Source organism: Atheta coriaria, unplaced genomic scaffold (assembly GCF_025399875.1).
Source record: "Atheta coriaria isolate IRGN ID8LTWV9N9 unplaced genomic scaffold, Caltech_Dcor_3.1 hic_scaffold_6_pilon, whole genome shotgun sequence".
NCBI lineage: Eukaryota > Metazoa > Arthropoda > Insecta > Coleoptera > Staphylinidae > Dalotia > Dalotia coriaria.
The window spans coordinates 826,821-852,706 of NW_027045448.1; the positions used below are offsets into that span (position 1 = coordinate 826,821).

The 25,886-nt window shown below is 37.8% G+C and overlaps 4 protein-coding genes and 1 long non-coding RNA gene across 10 annotated transcripts; 4 read left to right on the plus strand and 1 right to left on the minus strand.

The window, feature by feature from the left end:
* On the plus strand, positions 1-6,239 carry AcCoAS (acetyl coenzyme A synthase). Its single transcript, XM_065305940.1, has 8 exons — positions 1-545; positions 1,978-2,173; positions 3,446-3,685; positions 3,745-4,053; positions 4,136-4,269; positions 4,371-4,560; positions 4,626-4,815; positions 4,892-6,239. Exons 1-8 carry the CDS (start codon positions 235-237, stop codon positions 5,335-5,337), a joined length of 2,016 nt encoding a protein of 671 aa, XP_065162012.1. The 5' UTR covers positions 1-234; the 3' UTR covers positions 5,338-6,239.
* An 843-nt stretch (positions 6,240-7,082) lies between these two features.
* LOC135794607 (inositol monophosphatase 1-like) lies at positions 7,083-8,464 on the plus strand. The gene is made up of 3 exons (XM_065305942.1): positions 7,083-7,354; positions 7,432-7,931; positions 7,991-8,464. The coding sequence occupies exons 1-3, from the start codon at positions 7,292-7,294 to the stop codon at positions 8,250-8,252; spliced, it is 825 nt and encodes a 274-aa protein (XP_065162014.1). The 5' UTR covers positions 7,083-7,291; the 3' UTR covers positions 8,253-8,464.
* Positions 8,229-12,982, minus strand: Prp4k (Pre-mRNA processing factor 4 kinase). 5 transcript variants are annotated; one of them, XR_010548923.1, is made up of 9 exons: positions 12,828-12,982; positions 11,331-12,669; positions 10,911-11,243; positions 10,616-10,848; positions 9,908-10,553; positions 9,588-9,835; positions 9,271-9,341; positions 8,479-8,549; positions 8,229-8,423 (listed from the first exon to the last, which is right to left on the minus strand). XR_010548923.1 is itself a non-coding variant. In XM_065305938.1 (7 exons), the coding sequence occupies exons 1-6, from the start codon at positions 12,836-12,838 to the stop codon at positions 9,632-9,634; spliced, it is 2,766 nt and encodes a 921-aa protein (XP_065162010.1). In that variant the 5' UTR covers positions 12,839-12,982; the 3' UTR covers positions 8,632-9,341; positions 9,588-9,631. The 5 variants fall into 5 exon arrangements, 2 of the variants coding, with proteins under 2 accessions (XP_065162010.1, XP_065162011.1); XR_010548922.1 differs by having other exon boundaries at positions 9,256-9,341; XR_010548924.1 differs by lacking the exon at positions 12,828-12,982 and having other exon boundaries at positions 9,256-9,341; positions 11,331-12,409; positions 12,484-12,663.
* A 936-nt stretch (positions 12,983-13,918) lies between these two features.
* On the plus strand, positions 13,919-19,363 carry LOC135793908 (uncharacterized). Of its 2 annotated transcripts, none has more exons than XM_065305031.1 (3): positions 13,919-14,060; positions 17,547-17,876; positions 18,388-19,363. In XM_065305031.1, the coding sequence occupies exons 2-3, from the start codon at positions 17,565-17,567 to the stop codon at positions 18,898-18,900; spliced, it is 825 nt and encodes a 274-aa protein (XP_065161103.1). In that variant the 5' UTR covers positions 13,919-14,060; positions 17,547-17,564; the 3' UTR covers positions 18,901-19,363. The 2 variants fall into 2 exon arrangements, with proteins under 2 accessions (XP_065161103.1, XP_065161104.1); XM_065305032.1 differs by having other exon boundaries at positions 18,460-19,363.
* Positions 19,364-23,344: 3,981 nt separating this feature from the next.
* On the plus strand, positions 23,345-25,293 carry LOC135794139 (uncharacterized). The gene is made up of 2 exons (XR_010548816.1): positions 23,345-23,439; positions 25,042-25,293. It is a non-coding gene; the product is annotated as an uncharacterized lncRNA (long non-coding RNA).
* Positions 25,294-25,886: the final 593 nt, after the last annotated feature.

The window sequence follows — 25,886 nt, forward strand, 5'->3', positions numbered from 1 at the left end:
CGCTTCTTGTTTTCAGTCATCGTTTCGGCGCTGCGCGTATCGTAGCAGTGGAGCGAAATTAGCGGCGCGAGTTCACCACCGGTACGCACGCTCGGCGGCACGCGCATTCACTCTGCTCCTACTTCTCTGCCGTGAAGCGTGTACATTTTGCGCGCGGCATTTCAAATCGCACCTTCGTGCGATACACACAGTCTACCGTTTGCTGACAAGAAGTGATAGATAACAACCGTCAAGATGCCGTCGGAAAAATCGGTCTACCTTCCCGATAAGAATCTCGCGAAGAACGCGCACATTTCCACATTCGCGCAGTACAAAGAATTGTACCAGCAATCGATTGACAACCCCGAAGAGTTCTGGGGCGATATCGCCAAACAGTTTCACTGGGAGAGTCCGATCAATTACGATCGCTTTTTCACCTACAATTTCGACATTTGCAAGGGTCCTATTTTCACCAAATGGTTGGACGGTGCCACCACTAACATTTCCTATAATTTGTTGGATCGCAACGTCCGTAATGGTCACGGCGATAAAGTCGCTTTCTATTGGTACGTAATCGTGGGCGCATGTTTGAATTTCTAGTTTTCGCAATTTTACTTGTCTCTTGCTAGACATGAATAATTTATTCGAAATCTACCTTTTCGTTTGTATGAGGTGAGGTCAGTGCGAGGCGCATCTCATTGGCTGGCCGTGCTTATGGCGTCGATGGATTCGCCGCACGGGTGGCGTCGGGGTCGGGAAATCCCGTATTCCAGCGACTGCGCTGGAAATCCGGTCGATTCACGAACACTTTTTGGAGCACGCTGCCAACAAATACAAATTTTAATAATATTCATCCACTTATGTGAATTCTATCAATAATCAAAATTTTATTAATATCCACTTTACGGCGGTACTTGAATTAAGAGCAAATGATTCATACAAACACTTCCGCAATGTAGATAACAATTAGAAAGCAAAATTTTATACTTATTAATATAATATAATCCTGTGTCATGTAACATCTTTGCAAACGTATAGCCGAATATTTGCACCAACGCAATAACTCATTAACAGTCAAACGTACGTCAAAGTTAAACACGACGAGTATGAGAAATGAGTTTCATAATCGACTAATATTTACCGACGTCCGAAAGGTTTTAAGCACTTTCGCGTATATACGCTTGTTATAAAACGATATGCCATTCGAGAGGAGCATTGTTAAAATCGCGAATCGCGAACATAGTAAAAGTTAATCCTCACAGCGACCATAATTAAATGAATAATAGTCACCGTGACTTAACAGTATGGATGCACGGGCGCATGGTGGCTCATATCAATGAAGGCAACAATGAACGCGTATTCAAGGCGCGAAAAGTGCGTCAACTGGACGAATTTGACACACTCTTTATGCGACGATGTATAAATATTGAATATTCTACTCGGCCATCATATGTTGACTTTAGACGTTGGCTTTTAAATAAATTTGAATTATTCTAACGTGTAGCGTTTATTCAACGCGGATCTATTAGTACACGTGTTATCGTACCGGCTCATGACTTAACAATAAATTGCAAGTTCACGTAACATCGCAGATGAAGGATGAAATTCATATGTTTGGGAACAACGACCGTAACCGTCCCCACCAGCAATTAAATAAATTCCGAAATATAAAAATAGTATAATGATACTTAATTGTTGTTTTCTTCGTGGTCAAGGCAATTTTAATAGACAGACAGACATGAAATAGTTTAATTTTTTTGCTTACCAAGCGATAGATGCGAGACTATTCAATTGGAGTAAATTGCGATATTAAATATTTCTAGTCACGCAGAGTTTTTAGTAGTATGCTAAAAGTGCTTTGTCTAGTACATACATAATTCAAGTATTGAGGATTAATTTACATAATTGCAAAAATAAGACGCTAGCAAGTTACGATACACATTACGTGGATAGATTATATTCGCGTATTTAATGGCAATTTAATTGTTTCTTTTATAGGGAAGGCAATCATCCCGACGATTATAGCCGCTTGACATACAAAAAGTTGTTGGAGGAAGTATGTCGTTTCGCAAATGTGCTAAAAAGCAAAGGCATCAAGAAGGGCGATCGTGTTGCTGTCTATATGCCTATGATTCTCGAATCGATTGTGGCGATTTTGGCTTGCAGTCGCATTGGCGCCGTTCATTCACTCGTGGTAAGTTAATAGTAATGTGAGATAAGATATATTTGGTATGACGAAGGCAGAGATTATTTATCTAACTGACTAATACAGATAGGTTAATGAACAGCGGACAGTACAATTATTAATACTACTTCACTTTTACTTTCGGAAAGTAACCATTTATATCTATATCTATATGGAAATTACATGTTTTATTATCATTTTCATGGTTAACAGGGAGACTCGAATAGTAATGAAATTCAATGCTGAAGATTATTATCCGATAAACATACCAAAGACAAACATTTATTATAATTTACCAATTTAGTTGTCCAGTTGATTAGCATCAATATGAAAGGGTTATTGCGCCTCAGTCGTATAATCCACAACTACACGTAAAGCACGCGCGCAGAAGCTCCAACATCTCTGAAAAAAATATTTAATTATTTCCATTTAATCGAACAAACAAAAACCTTGACTATCTACATAAACTTTTAACAATACTTCAATTATATTAGTTCTAGTTAGAATTTTGGAGACTCTCAATATCTGGGTTAAAATGACTCATTATTATTTGAATGTGAAGAATGCTTCAAGTGAATAAAAAGTAAATTCAAACAAGAATAACCTTCAGATTATTATTTATAAAAACGAAAACGAGTAGCTGTTTTTTTAATTACGTAAAATAATGCAAAACCCGCGTTTTACGATAAGAAATAATTAGAATATTTGACAAGTACCTCCTACATGCATTTATGCATTAGAATGATGATTAGAATGAAAATAACATTTAAAGCGTTTTAAATTAACTAGTGATGGATAAATTGGCAAGTCAACTTTGTGCATGACCAACAACAAAATAACAATGTTTGCGTTCCAATTTCACACGACAATTCCGGTAATTCAAGTAAATTGGTTTATTTTTGTTTCCTTTACCTATATGCTAATAGCTATTGTCTCCATAGATAAACTAGTTCCTGGTTACTTATAAAAATAATCGATATTTGCCTTGTAAGAAACATAAAACAAATCACATTACATTGACCTTGTTAACAACAAACGGCATTTCGGTTAAATTGTTATATGCTTCAGATTCATGTTCAGATATTACTAATAACTATCACAAATATGTTCCTTGACGAAATAATGAGGAACCATTATTATTATGACAAATACTAAAAAAAGTCAATAAAATTCTATGTTGTTGATTTTATTTACTCACAACTAGTTTAACTAGGAAATAATTAAATAATGACATAAATAGAACTTTGGAATTAATTATTCTCAAAACACGAATTTAATTAGTTTGCAGGATTCTCGGCAGATTCCTTTGCCGAACGAATTACGGACTGCCAAGCGCGTGTTCTGATCACCGCTGATGGCGTCTGGCGCGGGGAGAAACATCTCGCGTTGAAGAATATTTGCGACCAAGCTATGGACAAATGCTCGAAGAATGGCTTCAATGTGGAATATTGTTTCGTCATCTCTCATCTGGAACGCGTCACCGATCCGACCGGCAAAGCGGCGTCTAACCAGACAAATAAAGTATGACTGTTCTTCAATCATTGTCAGCTTGTCAACTTATTGCCAATTTTTTATCGCAGATTAAGATGCAGGAAGGCCGTGATATTTGGTGGCATGACATCGTCCCACAAGCGTCTACAAGCTGCTATCCCGAATGGATGCAAGCTGAGGATCCATTATTTATGCTGTACACATCCGGTTCGACCGGAAAGCCCAAGGGCGTCCTGCACACCACTGGAGGGTACTTACTGTACGCTGCCACTACATTCAAATACGTATTCGACTATCATCCAAATGATGTCTACTGGTGCACTGCTGACATTGGTTGGATCACTGGTCATACCTATGTTGTATATGGTCCGTTGGCCAATGGTGCAACCTCTGTATTGGTAAGATTAATGACGAAACTTTTATAGCTATACTCTGATTTTAATCGTGTGCAACTTGAATTGACTCTAAATCTATTTATAGTACGAAGGTACACCATTCTACCCCGATAACGACCGTTTCTGGGGAGTGGTGGAGAAGTACAAGGTGAATCAATTCTACACAGCTCCAACGGCCATCCGTGCTCTCATGAAATTCGAGGACGATCTGGTGACGAAGTAAGAATACGCAAAAACTTTAATCCTCTCATCTCCTTAGTGCGCTGAGGGGATTATAAACCTCAACAGGATTCTAACCGGAATCGATTTTGATTTCACAGACATGATTTATCATCCTTGAAAGTCCTGGGTTCTGTCGGCGAACCGATAAATCCCGAGGCCTGGATGTGGTATTATAAATTGGTTGGAGGCGAAAAATGCTCGATTGTAGATACGTTCTGGCAGACAGAGACCGGCGGGCACGTATTGACGCCGTTACCCGGCGCAACGCCGATGAAACCAGGCGCGGCGGTATGTCACTCAATTCAACTGCGTGAAAGCCGAGCACGCTCTGATTAATTCTATTGTCCTTGCAGTCATTCCCGTTCTTCGGTGTGCAGCCAGTGCTATTAGACGAGTCCGGAAAAGAAATTCAAGGCGAAGGCGAAGGATATTTAGTGTTCTCCCGACCTTGGCCTGGCATGATGCGAACACTATACAACAACCATGATCGTTATGAGACGACGTACTTCTCGAAATTCCCCGGATATTATTGCACTGGCGATGGTGCGTATTAAACTGGTCGTAAATTGCGCGGCACGTTTTTAATATCATGCCATTATAAAACACTCGATTTTTATAGGCGCTCGTAGAGATGCGGACGGATACCTTTGGGTGACAGGACGCGTCGACGACATGCTCAACGTTTCGGGACATTTGATGTCCACTGCTGAGGTGGAATCAGTTCTCACTGAGCATGCTGGTGTGGCAGAGGCAGCCGTCGTTGCTAAACCACATCCAGTCAAGGGTGAATGTCTTTATTGCTTCATTACAACCAACGATGGTGTCCAGTATGATCAAACACTACTCAATGAGTTAAAGAAATTGGTGCGTGAGCGCATTGGTCCATTCGCACAACCAGACGTCGTGCAGAACGCACCCGGTTTGCCGAAGACGCGATCCGGCAAAATTATGCGTCGAATATTGCGTAAGGTGGCGGTGAACGACCGTGACGTTGGTGATATTAGCACATTGGCCGATAGCGGCGTAGTTGAGGAGTTGTTTGCAAATCGGCCAGTAAACGCATAAATTGTTTCATGAAACAATTGGTTAAGCTTGTTAATATTTATTTCTATCGATTGTTTTTTTTGTAAAGTTAATATAGTGGAGTATAGATATTGTTTCCGTTATGTATGTCTACGGAAATGCACATGACGTAGGCAATATTATGTCCGTGCACACCTAAACGTGTTATCAGTAAATGTTGGCGAATATGTATTTCCAACTGCACAAACAGTTGTGTTACTCACAGTGGTGATGTGTGGTACTAATATTACGTAATATTTTGAAATTACACGTTTACCAAATTACTAAACTAAACTAATTTGACAACAACATAAATTCCCTCAAATTTTGAGGAAGTATAATTATGTTGACAATGAAAATTGACTACGACTTGTTTTTACGACGTCCGAAACACGCGCCACTCGAATTGTGAAGTTTAATTGTTAAGTTTGATGATAGATCTTTAGTTATATAGGGATCACGAATAAAAATAATTATACTTACATATATACAAATATACAACAGACAAAACTGAGAACAGCGAATATAATACATTAGAAGTATGTAAACTAATTTAGGTTCGAATGGGACGCACACATTGTACGAGATAAAGGAGCACAGAATTGTTACACAAACGATTTTACTATAGATTAGCATATGTTATTGAAAACACAAAGAGAAAGATCAACATGGATGCTGGCGATGTTAGTTTGCACGACGTGACAAATACATTGATTCTAGGTGTACTTAATGAATGTTGTTTCCCATTGCCTTGTTCACAAAACATATCATTTCTTATGGATTGAGATATACGGAAATGTTAGAGGATAAAACTATTATAATGTATAAATGTGTATATACAGGAAAATATATAACAAAGTATATAACATGTGAAACAATGACAAATAAAATTATTTTAGCTGTAATTAATTTCAGTTATTTTGCTTTAACCGGGCTAAATTTGGTGTTTTTGTTTGTGCCTGATGTATTTTGGTCATGCTATTTTCTTATGTTGTTACAAGATTTTATTCCCACACACAAACAAAACAATTGCCAATAATTTACCATAAGTTGATGGTCCTCAGAGGAAGAATCCATAGTCAGATGATGTCATAGTCAGGTGATTTGATGTCAAGAACTGAAGTAAAATTAGATATAAGCTTACTTAACTCATGAACTGAAGGTAACTAAAGTTTTAGGTTAGGTTAATAAACAAATGTACGAATACAAAATACAAGATGCAAATCAGCAGCGCGCATGTGCGATCTAGATGTATCACCAAATAATTATTTTGAATTCACAGCCTAGGCAATGAATAAGCAAAATGTAACGCCATCGGGACTTTTATTATTACTTTAAATAAACGCTTCTATCAAAATAAGTTGTAATTCAGACATTTGTTATGATACCATATTTAGAAAGCGCCTAAAATAAAAGCGCACATACTAAAAATGGACTTTGCAACTGAATTCCATTGAAATAGTAATTTTCCATTGGTTGTTTTTTTCCATGGCAAAGAAAAAACATTTGAATTAATATTTACGCATTATCCATACGAACACTATCCATATTTAAGTAGGAAAGTAAATACTTCGCTGGATCTATTGAAAGTATGGACATGCAAGTCTTATTTTTTTCTGTTTATGACCTTGGAGCAAAGCGCTGACGCACATGAAAATCAATACCGGCGCGCGTTTGTCATGCGGTTTCCAATCGTCCCCTCCTTCCCAGCTACTCAACGATACTTTTGCAGCCACACATCTACGCGTTTATGCGCTCCTGTTATTTTCGAACGACCACGTGTTTCGTTAGCATGCGATTGTCGACACAAGCTGACGGCAACCGGCGTTTTCACATGGCTCCACTACCACCACCATTTCCGCCGCCGGCAGCAAGCGCCTCACGGTGTTTAGTCAGTAGCAAAAACTAGATAAATCAACTTGCGAATTTGAAGTGTTTACCAAGTCGTGTCCCGAAAATGGCTAAAGAAATAGATATATTTTACGATGTAGCGCTGAAATTGACAAACCAGGCTGGAGAGGTATGTGTTCATTCAAATTTAAATCAATAGGTCAAATATTTTTGTAAATATTTATATGGCATCCCTCCTTTCATTAGCTAATCCGAAGCAAGGTTGGTGTAAGTTTGGTTGCCGATCTTAAATCCTGCGACATCGACCTGGTAACCGAAACAGACCAAGCCGTCGAAAAATTGCTAATGGATGGCATTGGGGCGGAATTTCCCAGCCACAAATTCATCGGAGAAGAAACCGTTGCCAGTGGTGGATCATGCAATTTAACAGATGAGCCCACGTGGATAATTGACCCAATAGACGGCACTATGAACTTTGTACATGCATTTCCCCACAGTTGTATCTCTCTAGCATTATTCATCGATAAGCAACCGCAAATTGGTATTATTTATAATCCCATGCTGGAACAGCTTTTCACTGCTAGAAAGGGTCAGGGTGCCTTCTTAAACGGAAAACAAATTCACGCATCCAAGGAGGCGGTACTGGCGAAAGCGCTGATAATGTTAGAAAACGGCACCAGCCGAGACCCCGAAAAAATGAAAAACCTATTCATCAATCAACAGAATATTATACCAAAAATTCACGGGTAAACGAAATCACATCATCGACAGGAATAACAAATAGCAATAAAAATGCTTTTTTTAGCACACGCTGCCTGGGATCGGCTGCATTGGACATGGCAATGGTGGCATTGGGATGTGCGGACGCCTACTTCGAGTTCGGTATCCACGTTTGGGACATTGCCGCTGGAGAATTACTTATCAAGGAGGCGGGTGGTGTAGTTATAGATCCATCCGGAGGTGAACTCGACAGATTTTCAAGGCGCGTCCTTTGCGCCAGCACGCCCCAACTCGCCGAACAGATTACGGCGAATTTAGTACAATTTTATCCGATGCCGAGGGATTAAATTTATTGATATTATTGTGATGAGCCTGTCAAATAATAATTGTATTATTTACAATACTTACCTATTTCGTTAGTCTTCATATTGGTTGTGTGGTCAATTTTAATACAAAGTGTTTTTGCTAGTTGTCCTAACAGTCTGACCCTCAGGGCCAGTCAAGTCAGTATTATAAGTCTGTAACAAAAGTGCATGATTAATAAAACGTTTCTTCCAGAGATATTGTATTTACATTCAGCCTTTGTCGGATACTCATTTTCAGGACAAGTTATGGGTTGTCATACGTCCCGCCCCATCCTAGGACTGTAAGAATAAAACAGAACGATTAGCGGTGATGTTACTCAAATCAAAAGTCAGGTACTTTGTGCGCAATTTATGGGAAACATTTTTTAAATCGCAGTTTAGTTTAATGAATCCAATTAAAAACTCCTATTAAATTATATAGAACACGGACAATTTTTCTATGATAGTGCGTATTTGGCAATACTTGTGTCATGACATGTATTATACATTTACGTGTTAATGAAAAAAAGTTGTATAATGTTAAGTAACAAGCATTTTTTTTCATTTCTCTTTACATTTCTTTAAAAAAATGCCCGCTGAGAAAATCCACTGATTTCAAAAATAAAAATTTCACGGTGTCAACATGAATAATTTTAGTGTAATATAGTATTTCTTTTAAATATAATTTTAAAGATATTTCTCTGGGTAAAATAATAAAAGCGTGTTACCCTGAATTGGCGCGAATACTAAATTTTAGTAACGGTGTAAAGATTTTCGGTGTTAAATTATTTCCAGAATTTAATTGTGGTATTCAAGAAAATAATAAACATTTAACGCCATTTAAGAACGCCCCAGCATTAAAAGTTTTTGCTACCCGATGATAGTCTTATTTTATACACTTAATAAATCATATAAATAATATTTCGTTTAGTTTATAAATTTGTCATCCGTATAACCATAAACGCGATTTATAGTCAATAATAAAATAGGATTACAAATAGTGTACCTTATGGAACAATACCTCAAATTAGTAACATTACTGACAGAAGTAGTCAATCCATTCTAAATATTGCCAGCACATTCCGAATGATTCTGTAACAAAAAAATAATTCATAGTAATGCGTTTCGCTAAATTTAAACCAAATTATACACAATTTGATATACGGTAATCACTTCTAGTACATTTCACATAATGTTTTATTGATGACTTAATAATTTAAGTGCTAATTTGCAACACGCAGCATCCAAATTAAAACACTTAATATTTATGATTAATCGACAAAGAAAAGAACTCCGGCGAATATACCCCATGTGGTAGGTATTGTTTTGCATGTTTACCTCGCTAAACCCTACACTGTGTCGCACGCAGCCGCATATCCTCCTCAAATTTTGTCCTGGATAAATGGATGAGTTAGTGCATTGTTTAACCCAATACGCTTGACCGGATCCATGGAAAGGGCCTTATCCAGCAGATCTTTCAATTGGGTCACTTTCCGTAACTGGTCCGGAGGTAGAGACTGGCCAGCTACAAGTTCGGTTTGTAAATCACGAGACGCTCTAACCATTGACATAACCACAACTTTTTCCTGCGAATAGATAGATAATACAAATTATTAAAGCTGGATTGTTGGGAGGAAGTGTGTTTTTGTAATACATACCCGCTCAGTCACTTTGTCAATTTCGTGATACAAAAAGTTGCAGTTTGCATCAAAATGCTGGTCGCGGAACGCGCCCTTACGTATCACCTTGTTAGGCATTTTACCTTTCACGTCCATGAAGAACTTAAGCATTTGGTTGTTAGACTTGCCCGAAAATAGTATGCGGCCGGTGTACAGCTCGTAGATGGTGCACGCTGCCGACCACATATCGATGCCATAATCGTACGGAATGCCGAGAATAATCTCCGGTGCTCTGTAAAACCGTGACACTAAATATGGCGTTATTTCATTTTCGTTTACTGTTGATCCCGAGCCAAAATCACACAATTTCAATACCAATTTGCTCTCATTGACAAGAATGTTGTCGGGCTTAATATCGGCGTGCAGGATGCCAGTTTTCTTCAGCAGTTTGAGCGCCAAGAGCAGCTGTTGTGTGTAGCTGCGCACGGCCTTGATGTGTAGACCGACATCTTTGCCATATTTTTTCAGCACCTCGCGCAAGTTCATGCTGAGCGGCTCGAACACCATGCACAGATGCTGCTTGTGAAAGAAGTGGCGGATGAGACGCAGACAATGCATACGATCCTCTGGATCGGCGTCATTCAGCTTCTTAAGAATCTCTAATTCTTTAAGACCTGTTTTATGCCTGCACAAAATTGTATTAACTGACATTCTTATAGAAAAGCTTAGACGAAAATTTATACTTACATTATTTCATTATTCCTGATAATTTTCACAGCCACATCCAGATTTCCTCGCGCCTGATCTCGAGCTCTAACGACATTACTAAATACACCCTGTCCTGTGTAACCATACACCATGTATCTGCTATCAAGAATTTCACTAATGCGCACACGGTAGTATCCCTCGGCATCATCCCAGTTATCTGTGAGTGCAGGATTCTCACAAGTAGATCCTTTTTGTACTATAGTGCTTGGGGACTGCAAAAAACAAACTTCTATTGTAAAAAAACATCATTTTAGAAACAGAAGCACAAACTTACCGAGTGTTTGACGTTGTCTTCTTCGGCAAACATGTCCCAATGATTTGTCTTCAGTTTCTCCTTTTCCCGTTCTCTTTCCTTTTCCTTTTCTTTCTTTTCTTCTTCAACTGCATGCACCTGTGCCACTTTCATTGTAGGTAACAATGGTGGAGTTAATGATTCCTCAATTCGATCATCACTTTTATCCGAATCTTGGTCAGGAACTAAAATAGGTGAAGTTTCCACTTTCTTTTTATGGATCATCTGAGGTTTATCTTCTTTGTCATCCTTCAATTCGATTACAGGTGTGGATAGTGATGCTGTGTTAGAATCTTCACTTGTTCCACCTAGGCGCTAATTGAAGAAAAAAAAAACACAATAATTATTTATTAATATTGAGTGCATTTGATGCCATTTCTAAAAAAATAAAAACTTAATTACCTTCATTAACTCCTCTCGTTGTTTGCGTCGCTTCTCGATAATCGCCTGCTCATCTTCTTCATCTTCCTTAATATCTATATCTAGCTCCACATCACTGTCACTACTGCTATCTGCTTTCTTCAGTCCTTCGCTTAAGGAATCCTTGTATTTATCAGACTTTTCAACATGATTCCGCCGATTCCTGTTGTACCTATTGTAACGGCTGTTGTCTCTATCACGTTCGCGATCTCTGGAGCGTGACCTTGATCTTCTATCCTTTCTATAAACATCCTGCCTCCGCCGATCCCTGGTATCTCTCGGAGACAATCGTCGCTCTTTTGACTTGGATCTACTTCTCATATCGCGACGACCCGCATGTCTTCGGTCGCGCGTTTGCCAATCTCTCGCTTCTCTTCGCTCAGCATCTCTGGAATCACGCCTTGCTTCAATTGCACGTTCTCTCTCACGCTCCCGTTCTCTGTCATGTTCGCGTTCCTCCCTAACAATTCGTAAATGATTATCATGGGACCTTCTTTCCTTCTCGTGTCGCTCACGCTCTCTGGAGCTCTGCAGGATAACCTCTCTTGAATTTGAGCTGCGTTCCTTTTCACGTCGTCTTTCAGTGACTTTGCGATCATCACGACGTTCCTTTTCTTCGCGTTCCTCTCGATGTAAATGCAACCTTTTTTTCTTTTCGGATTTCTCCTCACAATCGGTTATAACTACACGGCGTTCGTGACTTATCGACCGATGTCGTTTCTTCTTGACACTGACTTCATCATTACTAGAATCATCCAACAGAATTACTTCTGCAATTGATTCTGGTTGAACTTTAGCACCACCATTCTTGACATCATTGTCATTCATTGCTCTAGCAATCTCTGCTTGTAATCTCTCTTTTTGTTTCATCAATTCCTCCAAGTCCATGTCTGCCTCAATCATGTTAACATCAATTGCATCACTGTCACAGTCAGCTTCCACAGCAGCGTCATCACTCTCAGATGAAACAATCTCCAATGAGTTGGCTTTCACATCAGTGGCACCTTCCATAATATAATCAACAATTTCATCTGCTTCCCGTGGTATACTATCAGGTGATCCTGAACAAGATTTACCATTAGTCACATTATTCACATTACCTTTAGCAGGTTTGGGAGATAATTCTGGTGTATACCGATCGTTTCTATCCACCCTAGCTTCATCATCAGACTCTGAATGACGTTTCTTGTGTTTCTTATGTTTCTTGTGCTTCTTCACTTTGTCTGGTTTGGAGCTTTCATGTTTCTTGTGCTTTTTGTGCTCCTTCTTATGCTTTCTCTTGGGGTCATCATCCCTTATGGTAATGACCTTCTCAGAAGCCCTGCAAGTAAAAATATCCATATAAATAAACAAGTATCGAATTGATAAATACACTAAAAGCAGTTATATGCGATTTTGCGTTGTGTAACGTTCGTAGACCCCCATAGGTTAGAAAAGAAAATAGAACGATTACAGTGAATATAAACCAGCAATACTTACAGCACATCCATTATACTATGGTGGAAATAAATATATTCTTGAATAATTAATTTATTTCAGTAGGAACGTCTTTCTTTCTTTATTTGCAGAGCAATTTGGAAAGTTTAGAGCACAACGTTGCTTGATCAATTGTGTGCCTGCTTGGTCTCGTCGGCCATTGCACAACAAATGTCAAATGTCAACCATATTGTGCGAGTTAACCCGAGAAGTAACGAAGCTGAGTTGGCGCTATTTTCTAAATTTGAATTTTTTTTTAATTTTATTTTATTTTTAAATGCACTGTTTGTATGTTCGCACAAAAATTTTAGCAAAATTTGTCCAATGTGTACAAATCTGCATTAAATTTGTGCAATCTTAAACGTAATATCCAATTTGGTATTGGCGAAACATGCCAGTAATTAAATTATATTGTAACATAACATAGATTTAAAATGTAAATTAATATCCAACATAATAATTAAATTAGTATTAATAACTATTATATGAACAATAGGTTTCTATTATTACAGGCAAAAAGATGCTGAAGAATCAATTATTTATTCAAGTAGCATCTGAAAAAAAACTATGGTTATGTTCTTGATCATTCCGGGGATCAAAAAATAGTACAAAAAGGTATTTTAATTACTATTTAAATTTAAAATAAAATACATGATTAGCACAGATAATTGAACAGCACAAGATTTTAGTTATCGTCAAGTATCTCAAACTGCCGTGTACATTTATCTCAACACATGTATTTTTAAAATCTTTGTTTATTCGAAATACTTCGCAATACTCAAAAATCTATTATTATATACGATAATAACAGCTGCAAAAACGTTTGCAAATAATAAATTTATCACAAGGTGCAGCACAATTAGGTTTTTCTTTCACACATAATTTATTAGATAATTATTATTCAAGAAGTTTTATTTTAGAAATAAATTTTAAAAAAACATGAATTTTTAAATAACGACCAAACACATGAGGAACATTATAATAATGAAAAAAAAATTCTGCAAGAGGAAATAAACATTTCACTTCTCACTTGTTCATAGCGCACCGAGAAAACTATTAAAAATAAAAATATCAAAAACGAGTGGGAGCGATACGATGCATCCGAAGTGGGAGACGCCTTATAGAAGCATCATTCCATAACGACGCCGAGCGTCTTGCGTGTGCGTGTTGTGAATCTAGTGATACTCCTTACGAGCTCGACTCAAGCAAACTAGCAACGAGCTGATAAGACAAAACGTAAGTTTGCCAAACGTGAATAAAAACTTTTACATGCAGTACACATTAATCAACAATACAATTGATTAAATAGGCGCTAGTCATAATTATTCTCATACATTAGAGGCAAAATGAAATAAAACCGAATTCGCCTTCGTGCTCAAGTAAGTTGATCCGCTCGTGCCATTTGCGCCGATCGATTATGCAAGATCGCCCAAACACGGAAGACGGAACACGAAATTACGGTATGGCCGCAATGCGAACGATCCGCCCTATTAAACACCCTTCTATTATTAATTGTCCAATTTGTCGGCTGAAATTGTCGCCGAAATTTGCAAACTTCAACATTTGGGTAATTGGGAAACCTCCTTCGGGATTAGAGGGATTAGTTTTTCTGTGTCATTGTGTCACGGCTTCCATTTTCGAATTCCGGTCGGACGCGCACGCGAGTATTTGAAATAAATACAAAACGAATCGCTAATGTCGAAATTCCCGAACGTGAAAAGGCGGGTATCGGCATAGAACGCGGCTTTCCCTGGATCGGTGACCACGTTCGCGAGACGCTAAGAATAGGAAAATAGTCCAAGCGCCTTGTAATTGTGCTATCTTTAAACCGGCGATTTTCGGCCGCGATATGTGCCGGCAAAAAGCGTCGTCGCCGTCGTTTAGATGCAAATCGTAACAATTTTGGCTAATCGTAAACGCATGCAGGCGAATAAGAGGAAACAGATGATAACGACCCGTCGGCGAATCAGAATCCACTTGCAAAAAACTTTCATTGATTCCTCACACGTTTAATGCTCGCGATCGTTTCCCGCATTCGCAAATATTCGACCAACGGCCAATAATCAGTATTAATAGATAAATGTATAAATAGGCGCGCATTTGAGGAAAAAATAACCAGCCTGTTTACACAGCTTAATGATTCACGTTGATTTAAAAGAATGGCGTTTTGCGAATCATACAAGTAATGACTGTTCTAAAATTAGTGCATGTGTAGGTAGCTTGTGAAAATAGCATACCATTTACGTATCAACGTTATATTAAATTACCTTCCGCGTTGAAACGATAAATTATTATGTTTCAAACGCAAAAGATCAAACAAATAAGTACACAAAACAAAAATACCATGACGTATTATGTATTTGAATTTCGTAAACTACATAAACGACATACGCTACATCAATAGTAGATATTTATTTTCAGAAGGTTATATTAACACTTTTGACAGCACTCGAGTTTTGAAATTGCTGGCAGGATTGGCAGGATTAAATCTCCGTATAAATAAGCATAATTTTCATCCTTGACCTATTGAATCAAACATATTGAATGCCCGCGGGAATGTTTATGCATGCGTGGCATACGCGAGCAGCAAAAGATGAAGAGCCGCAGGCCTGCATAAAAATATCTCAGAAACGTATTTGGAAGCAACGAATTCTCCTAGTCGCTTTCAATGCATAAATTCAACCAAGATGGTGGTCAGAATAATTAAATATGATTTAGTTTTTCACGGTGATTATACACATGTAGTCATATTAAAATTTTGATTTCTGAAACTGATTTACAAGAAGTAATTCAAGTGAAATGTTCAACTTCCGTCACAACCTCATGTTTTACACCTACGATAACGTTGATAAAGGTTTCTTACAATACATAATTTTTTTCTTAATTCAATTCAATTTCTATTTAATTTATGTTCCATTGGATTATTAAATCTTTTTTGCCTGTTTTGTATAAACTTGTACCATCTTATACTCTGCGGCCGAAATGAACCGATTATAATTATTATAATTCACAAAACACCTCATGCAAAAGGCGCGCGGCGTCGGAGCGTCGCGACGGCGTACGTGAGTTGTGAGACAAAACGTGCCAAGACAACACCTGATCTATTGAAGATAATGAATGCTATTTTTACGCGACGCACGCCGCCCGACATTCCTTTTCTGTACCATTTTTTCGCCAATTCCATCGTCCAGGATAACTGCCAGGACCTAAATATGAATGGCCAGCTCTGCTAAGATGTGTATTAATTTTCGCTTGGTCGTTGACACACATTGGCCAAATTTAGAAGTGTCTAAAGTATTACTTTCTAGAGCAGTTGTTTTTTACTCATCAAAATAAAGTAGCTACACTAGTTTTACTACATTGTGGCACGACTCGAATGTAGTAAAATTCCACTATTTTCTTATTACACTTGGATGAAGAGTAGTTATTTATGTGTGAGGCAGAGTAATACTTTCTTAAATTAGCAATTTAAATCATTTCAATTCACATTACTTTTTCATCGATATTAATAAAAATATAAAACTCATTTAACGATTGTAACCAAAACCAAAGCATAAAGGAATATAATATGTATGTATGTAATAAGTAAAGTTTTAAAAGGCTCGAATAAAACATTTACGATATAATAGCTTTCGGCGCTATAGAAAACATGGAAACTTTTTACGGGACTTTCCACGTGATCCTGATGCGGCTATTATTGCCGGTAATTCACTCGAAACAGCGGACATTTTCAGGCCGGCGCAAAACGCAGAGGTACGTTTTTACTTTGTACGTGTATTATGTATCAGCACTCGGATCGACGCACTGCCGTCGCAGTAAAATTCCTGAATTTATATTTCGTCGCGACGCTATGTATGTAAATATATTCCACATTCCAATTCCAATGCAAAGCTCGGTCGCGCAGTGCGGGAAAATTGTAAATATTGCGCATTCAACTTAAAAGTGTTATTGTGAATTATGTCACAGGCTCACACGATTAGATTAGCTGTAACCGCGTTATCTAATTTGTCACGTGCAATTTACGTAAAATGTTTCATAAATATAAACAAGAAAACAACTGTCAAACTCAAAGAAAAATAAATACATACGCCCCAACTCGCGCTATTCATCTTTTTATAAACGTAGTGAGGATTTATTATTGGCTACGCTTGTTTTTTTATATACCGTAGCATTTGCGTCCCACATAGTTTTTATTTCGATCGATGGTCATTTCTTTATTTTTATCAAAAATACTGGGTATTTATAATCTAACAAGCGATAAAATTCATTTTATTGGTAACCTATTTTACTTCATTAACCTACAAATTAAACACGGAATTATAACATTTGCTAACGACTTCCTCCACAGAGTAATGAAAAGTAGTTGAACTAATTACATTCTTTTTCTTAAACCTATTATGTGGCACCTCCGCCAATCAGATTCGCAATTTTAATTCAAAGAATCAAGAAATGTTAATAATGCCATTTAGCCTAATAACAAATAAAAAAAAATACGTAAACCATAATTGATACTGCATACCAACTTTCATCCCTTATTTTACACTTTGCAAGATGTGGTTTATCTGTTGAGAAAAACTCCAATATATAGGTAATGATTTACATATAATAAATAACACATGCTTCCGCAAAGAATATACCTCCAATGCAGTCTGATTACATCATCATAATGCCTCTTTTGTGGCCCATTTCTAAAAGCGAATTTATTTTTGGAATTGTTTGTAGCACATCAGCGCAGAAAAAATGAGTTCCCGCCGCTTCAGCAGACCACGCACACGCATCTACGATGTCAACTACAACATCGGCAACAGTTATTATCAGCCAACAATCGATCGCCTGGATCGTAAATATTCGGGCAGGCCAATGAGCCCGGCACCGCGCCAGACGTCCGTCCCGGCGGACTTGCTGGAGCGTCACGAACGGGCCTTTGCCGACGAAGACCTGGAGACGGCACGCTCCAGGGCACAGAAGCGCATCTCGGAGGCAAACGCGTTCGACGTGCGCAGCAACATCTCCAGGGCTCTGGAGCTTGTCGATAACGACGTGGACGAAGAGGTGCGTCGAATGAGAAAGCGAGTCCGTGTCCTTCCAGTAACGTGCAGTTATCGCGTCATTTAAACGTTACGACGAGTTCGGACAAATCCCAAAAGGCAGAACGAACCGGCAACAAAAAAAAAAGCAAAAAACGAGAACGTTTAAAAGAGAACAGAAAACGCACAGTTTACTCCACCTCCCATCTCCAAACTTCTTTTAACTGACACTCTTCTAAACAACCCCTTTTTAATTAACGCAATGGATTGATTGAGATTGAGCTTTCTAGGTACATACGCTCGGGGCTAAGCTTGTAGCACCTTTATTTTTGAGTTCAATCGTTCATTGAATCGAACACACCCCTTTGAGTGCTAATCATAATTAACACGTGTTACATTCGTTTACGAAGGCTTTGAACAAGACCCCCTTTTCTGAATTAACTAACTAATGGCACTTCCTCGTCTCATCTTTCTTGATCATCCGTTTATTTTCGTAGCATCATTCATACGTTAATCACACCGATTTCATTTTGTAGACCGCCTTAAAATTGCAACGCATAAGGGCTAATAAAAAAGTGTCCGTAATTGACGACATCGATCTTGATCAGACGATGAACAACATCAAGGCGCGCCGCATCAAAGACAGAGCCGAGCAGATGCTCGACAGCGTCGGCATCGCCACCATCGACAACACCGAACGCAACAAGAAGCTGAATGACATCACGTACGCGCGGCGCGCGATAAAGGTGACGGTGGACGCGACCGGCGGCAGCGACGCCAACGATTTGGTCAAGTGGACCAAGTTTGACGGTGGTATGTCGGCCGCCGTGGAGGACAACAGCGCCGCAGTACTCAGGGCAAAGAAATCACGCGCCCGTCTCAACGAATTAGAGGACGAGATGACCGAAATGGCCGAAAAGGCGCAAGTTCGCGAACGTAGGGCAGCCCGTCTCCGTCAGATGGTTTCCGAAACATCCGAGAGCACCGAGCAACAGACCTCCAGCGTCAGGTCCAGCGGACGCCAGAAGAGGGAAGCTATCGAGTACTAAGCTATGCGGATCATTGTACGAAGGGCATCCGAAAGGGACGGAGAAACAAACGGGGAATATTCATTACATTAGTCTACCTTGATTTCAGCAGCAAATACAGTGCTAGACGACCACTGGTAGAAGAAGATGAGCTGCCGATGAACTGTAATCACAAATTTGGTGTGCTTTGCTGTAATGATGTTTGCGTTGTTTGTACTTCGCCTCCTTCGCTGATTCTTTGTATTTCGTAATATTTATTACTGTAAGTTTATTTATTGTTGTTATATTCATGACCTTCTTTGAGGTACATCATCATGTACATGCAGAAACAACTTCATTCATCATCGTCGTATGCGCAAAAAATAGACCATGTTAATCCAATGCATTTCCTTCTTCCGCTTCCGCTCTGCTGTAAATGTATATATGTATTGTAAAAATAAATTATTTCGAGGAATTAATAAATGGAACTCCACATGACAAAAAATTCACTTATGAAGAGCAGGTAAATTATTAAGTGAGCTTTCAAGCAGACTTATATTCCATTTCATACATATTATAATACCATCTTTTGCCTTCAACAATATCTAGATTTTAATAAAAACATAACTAAATCTATAATATAAAAATGAATGGCAAAATCTGTTGGTAAGCGCATAACTCAACAACGCCTACACCAATTTGGCCAATTCTTTTTTTAAAATGTTCATTAAAGTCCAAGGATGGTTTTTACGGCAAGAAAAATGCGATGAATTGCCGGGAAAACCGTAAAGACAGTCCTTTTCTATAGGATAAAAGTTGGTATTTAGATTCAATCATAGTTATTGTTAAATTGTTGAAGCCGAGATGGCGCGCTGAAATGCATTATTAGCAATTCTTTATATAATTAATTTCTTTAAAATAAAATTGCAAATTTTATTGATAAAATTGACACATACTATGTCTAGAAGAAGAGAATAAAAACGAATTACATTTTTATTAAACACTACCAGGACAAAGTCGCGGGCAAAAGCTAGTGCTAATAATTAAATTTAGCGCCATCTGGATTTGGATTAAATAACTATAACTAGATTTGAATCTGCATGCCACGCTTCACCGTCTTTTTTATACGCCTTAAGACATATTTTTGCGACAAAAGTAGTCTATTTGCTTTTGCTCGGTCAAAAATATCTCTGTACCAAAATGTATCATAATTGCTTCAGTTGCGTCTATGTGAAAGCGTCACAAACAAACCAACTCACAGTGGCGGATTATGCTTCAGTGGGGCCCTAGGCGCAAATCAAGTTTGGGGCCCCTAAATCCGAAAATTTTCAAAAACGGTTATTAGCCCAGTAAAATTAATAGTTTTAGCGAACCCGCGCCGCAAAGTCTACTTCAACATTCGTTTGTGCCAAAAACTCATTTCCACACCACCATGAGGTAGAGTACGTGGCGCGTTTTTTTTTTATCGTGGTATCCCCAGTAGGCTTAATCCACACGCACTATTCCAAAATTTAATGGATTATCTTCCGATTCGCTCTTCGCGATGGACCAGGTGTTGTGCGTTAATTGTTTTCAGGACCGATCGAAATATCACAGGTAAAATTTTCTGCCATACTATCCGCGATGGGATTATCGTTTTCAATGCTATCTTGGTTCTCGAGTTCATCGTACGTGTGCTCAAAAACGGTAATCGTATTTAAATACAAATTACAAATTTACTTTTCTTGCCTTCTCTTGGGCAAAGATTTCAATAATTTTGTCGTACTCTAGTTTTTTTAAAATATCATTTTCTATAAACATTAATGCGAAGTCATTTAAGTGCTCTTGTGAAAGACTATTGCGCAGATAGTTTTTGACTCGTTTTAAAACTGAAAATGTCCTTTCTCCACTTGCATTAGAAACGGGCAAGGTCAAATTTGCAGTATTGTGTGTATATTTGGAAAAGTTGATTTTAGACCATTACTTAATGTTGCATACATTTCATGTGGATCCTTAATATTTTCTTCTTGTATGTATTTTAGAAAATGAGTTAACTCATCAGTGAAATATTCTGGCTCAATATCTTTTTCATACTTAAGACAATAATCGCTCTACACAATTATTAGTCTCAACACGGCTTAATTTTAAATCAAAGAACATTTTAAAATCGTTAAGAACTTTCATATAGACATCGCCCCTTCGAGTAATTTCTGATGTTAATACATCACATACAATATAAAAAATGTTGACAATAAAAAAATTTCTTTACGAAAATGCTGTATCATTTTAATAAACTAACACTATTAAGAATATTTGTCTTTGGTTCCTGTAAGTATTTGCTGGTAATTTCGATTCTCTGTAGGAGTTTGTTCCAGAAAATTGTTAACAGTGCCGTCTCAAATTGATCGAACTCTTTTGATAATTTTTTTGCTTCTAATTTTGAAATTGGTTTTCCTTTTTTTTTCATTGATACCTAATTGAGTCTTAGGGCTAAAACAGCGTCAGCTCTTGCGGCAAATCGTGTATCAATTATTCTCTTGATACTTTTAGAATTCTTATCCTTCATGCATTCAGTTAAAATATTCCACCGTCTTGTAGATGCAGCAAAGAAAGTTATATATATGTTATCATAAGATTGGCCCCTACAGTTTGTGATATCTAAGCCATAATCATGTAACTTTCTAAGTACAATTTCTTCTAACGACTCACTGACCACTCTCTGTTTTTTTAATCCAACTACCACCCCAAAAATCTAGATAAAAATTGTAGGAGGATAAACGTTGGTACAACGTGTTCCGCAGATGTGAAAAAATGATAGAAAGACGAAATAATTAATATTCCAAAAAAGAGAGTTACCCGCTATTTTACAACCTCAATGGAATATTCCTCAACTCATCTCCTCCACAGATGTTCGAAATTTAAAAAAATTGGCAATATACTACTCGCATTATAGCTACAACTTTCTAACGCAATATTCAAGAAAAGGTCACAAAAATTCGTGGCAGAAAACATCCAAATTTTATTTTAAACAGTTTGTCATAAAGAAATAAAATCGGAGATAAAAGTGACGGTTGCTTTGCGGACACGTGTGAAATGCCGTTTTGGACGCCAAGTGAAAACCAATACGCTATTCATAAAGGCTGAGGTCAAAACCAACTGATGAAGTATTTGTGGAATTACTATGTCTATATGGGACATATAAGTGCCAGGGGCCCCTCAGGCAGCCGGGGCCCCCCAGGCAGCCGGGGCCCTAGGCGCGCGCCTAGTGCGCCTAGGCCGTAATCCGCCACTGCCAAGTCACATTATCATGTGGAAAATTTGTTTGGATTTAATAAACTGGATTCTGAGCTAGCAACGTACCAAACTTTTAAATATATTATTACAAAAGTGACTTTTCAACAAAGCCTTCCCCAAATCCATCATGAATAGAATAAACGCATAATATTAAACGCATCATATTAAATTAACTTTTTCTCAATATCGCATTATATATACGACAAGAATATCAGTTTTTTTAGATGTATATATAACAGGATAATATAAAAGCATGCAAAAATACGCTACCCGGCAGCATCTGTCAGCGGGGTCATAATGTGTAACACTCAACAATCCACACTCACACCGACCCACTTTTTATATAAGCATTTCTTTCATTTCGAGCCGCGCACAGCGCTCGCCATCCATCCGGAGTCTATGCATATTAGTCCCCGTCTTCCCATCCTCATTTCCGACGAGGCATAAAGTTAGCACGCAGAAATATGAGCCACAAACACGATATCAATTTTTCCTCATATATTTTGCACGGGAATCCTGGGTCTCTGAAGTTTGATACTCACACATTCATGCACCAACAAACGTTTCTGTTTTTATATAGCTTTCTTTATTCATTAGATGACCTCGCCTTTTCTGCGCTCATTAAGATATAACTTTTTTCTGGAAGATAAATAAATGATAAGTTATGTTACTCTGTATACGAGTAACAAGAACAAAAAGAAACAAAAAATATTTCTGTCGTCAAAAACAAGAATATGTTAATCTTTGAAACCACGTATAACAAAACTTTGAAATTTGATGAAGAAATGCATTCCTAATGGTGTTAATACTGTGGTGAGATAAAGATGAATGAAGCGGCTATGTTTTTGTTTCTATAGCAACCGCAGCATCAATATGTGTACAGCTAAATGTAAAATAGATTTCTTCACAAGTTTTTATTTCAATTGCATTTCCTACAACCAGATGTCAATCGAAATACAAATTAAATTTAGGAACTCACATTGTGAGCCTGCCAAACTGTTTTCCATCTGGCGCTGTCTCTGAGAACACACACTTGGCAATCCTCCACAAATTTTCCACCCGTGCCATCAAATGATCGGCGGCGTCAGGTGCAGATAATATGTTTGTAATAGGACGTGTTCGCGTACGTTCACACGATTCATATCTTCACATCATTCTGGGCTACAAAAGTCTAGACTTCACACTACACTTCAAATCGTAACAATAACACGCTTTCCTGCATCGCTGCATTTCATTTTTCCGCGTATCCACCCAGACCGTACGTCGGACCCTGTCCAAACTCAATCTGCTAGACTTCAAATCCTATAAGTACACAATTTACATTTTACGTTACAACTTGTTACACTTTATGTTGATTCATTCTAACTCTCATTACTACACAAAAGTTTATATATTGAATGCACATCCTTTTTAAATTGCGAGATTGTTATATAAATCTACTAATTACGGAACTAATATCGAGTACATACTGTTGATAAATTGTTGAATATATTGATTCAAATGCAGGTAATAATGTAGTACGCAATAGAATCGCGGTTGAATGCATTTTTGTGCTCTAATTTAATTAAAATGTTTGTCAAAGTGCCGTGCATATAGATTATTACCTAGTTGCATCGCAAAATTTCTGTGTGGCCGCACCGTTTTTGAAGCGTGCGTAATTCAGTTCAAATTTATTGCACATTCCGCGTCCAGTCGCGCATCATCATTTCTCGTCACGCTTAATAATTCAGTCTGTGATGTGTAATTATTGCCCGATGCCCGAACGCCGTGCGAAAGCAATAATAATACATTTTGGCAGAGCTAAATAATAAGGTGGACACGTTTGAAACTATTTGAGAGCTAATGCGCACGAGAATGTGTAAATTTCGAACAACAGCATTTACTGCTTCATTTTCTTTTGCCTGTTTTTCAAAAGCTTAGATATTTGTCTTGTCTTTTCAAACGTGTACAAAAAATTAATTGCTTTTTTTCTATTTAAGAATCGTTCTACTAGAAACGAGACAGTTCAGTGTTGAATTTGATTAATGTTGAAATAAAATTGAAAATAAATTAAGACACATGAAAATTTGATTATACAATGAATTTAAGCGTCATTTACAAGCGGACAAGAGGCAGAGTATCAAACGATTGATCGATTTTTATTTTCGTTCGATCTGGCGCACATCCCAAGTGCGTTGCTATGGCATTACATGTACCAACATACATTACTCTTAAAATGCAATTTTCTCTTCGATGCTGGTACCGGTTATAAAATTAACTTTAAAATATTGAATATATCTTAAATATATCAGCACTTTTAGATATATCTAAATTTATTGCAAAAATAGATGCCAAAAAATTCAATTCCTTAGATGACCACAAGAAAAGTAAGTGTCTGTTGACAACCAAACAGGGATTAGTATTTTTTCATTGATAGACTTTATTAAAACTTGTTAATTGCTGAAAATATGTAACATACAAATTGCCAATTTAGCCATAGTGGAGCCAAAATACATTTTACTTTAACTACATTCAATTAAATTTCATTGTAATATGCACTCTCCAACAAATGATTGTTTGCTGATTTTGCGTTATTTAATTAATCGAAAATAACATTTCACAAATTTAATATTTAATTACACAATAAGTGACTAATCAAAATAAAAATTACAACATTTTTATTCAGTTAATTTTTTTTTAAAGTTCGTGAAATATTCAATAAACAAATAGGTGTATAGCCGTAGACACTGTCTGTATCTACTCGTATATTTTTGATTCGGTTTGTTATTTTCCTGATGAGATCTGAACTTGAAAACATAATTTACTGCATGGTTTGTTTGTTGCGTTCGTTTTTCAGTCGATGCTTATTAGAGCGTTTTGTTTGAGGCACATGTCGGCCGTGCGTTGTCCGACTGATTAATTTATTTTTAGTGTGTCCGGCCTAAATTGCCACGTGAATAAAAAATCGGCCAAGCAGCGGCTCCTTCGTTTTATCTTAATGGCGTCAAGACAATGGCTTTTGTAATAATAGCGGGAACAAACGAGCCAAGCTGACAACCGACGACGACGAATTATGTGCGAATACATTCCAAGTATTCATGTGTGTCTTTTCTATATTTTGGTATTTTGGTAACACTTTTAAAGTTTTATCATAATTTTAATATAAAGATGATTAAATTGTTATTTTAATATTTATAAATTCCTTGATTAGCACTTTACTTTGTGCATAGTACCTATCGCATTGAACACACGGCCATACCGGCATCCTGATCCTTCATCCTTCATATTTCCTTCGTTCGTTCATTCCACCTTGGCTTGTTTCAGCCGTCATATCGCCTGCATTAGCTACAGCTTTTGATTTCGCCCACGTTTGTTTGCCAGCCGTACCCTGCGAGGCTCCGATCTTACCGCACTTTCTTCCGCCCACCCAACCCTTTGCTTTCCGCTCCTTTCGCGCATCGCTCACAACTCCCGAGTCAGCCGTCGCTTCTGCTTGACGTTGATAACTTAATAAAGCTCGAGATCCATCCTGACGCCTTTCGCTTTCCTCACGCCAGCGCACCGCGCCACCACCCACTCGTCGGTCTCATCGCGACGAACGCGCTTGCTAACCATACTCACTTCGTTTATGCATATTGATTCGATTCAATTCAATACGGATTTGCTGTTTAAACACCCCACATCGTGTGTTCCATCTTGAATGGGATTTATCGATGAGCGAATATGCTCGTACAATAACCTGTGTTTTATTTAACTAATTTAACTATGCATATGTG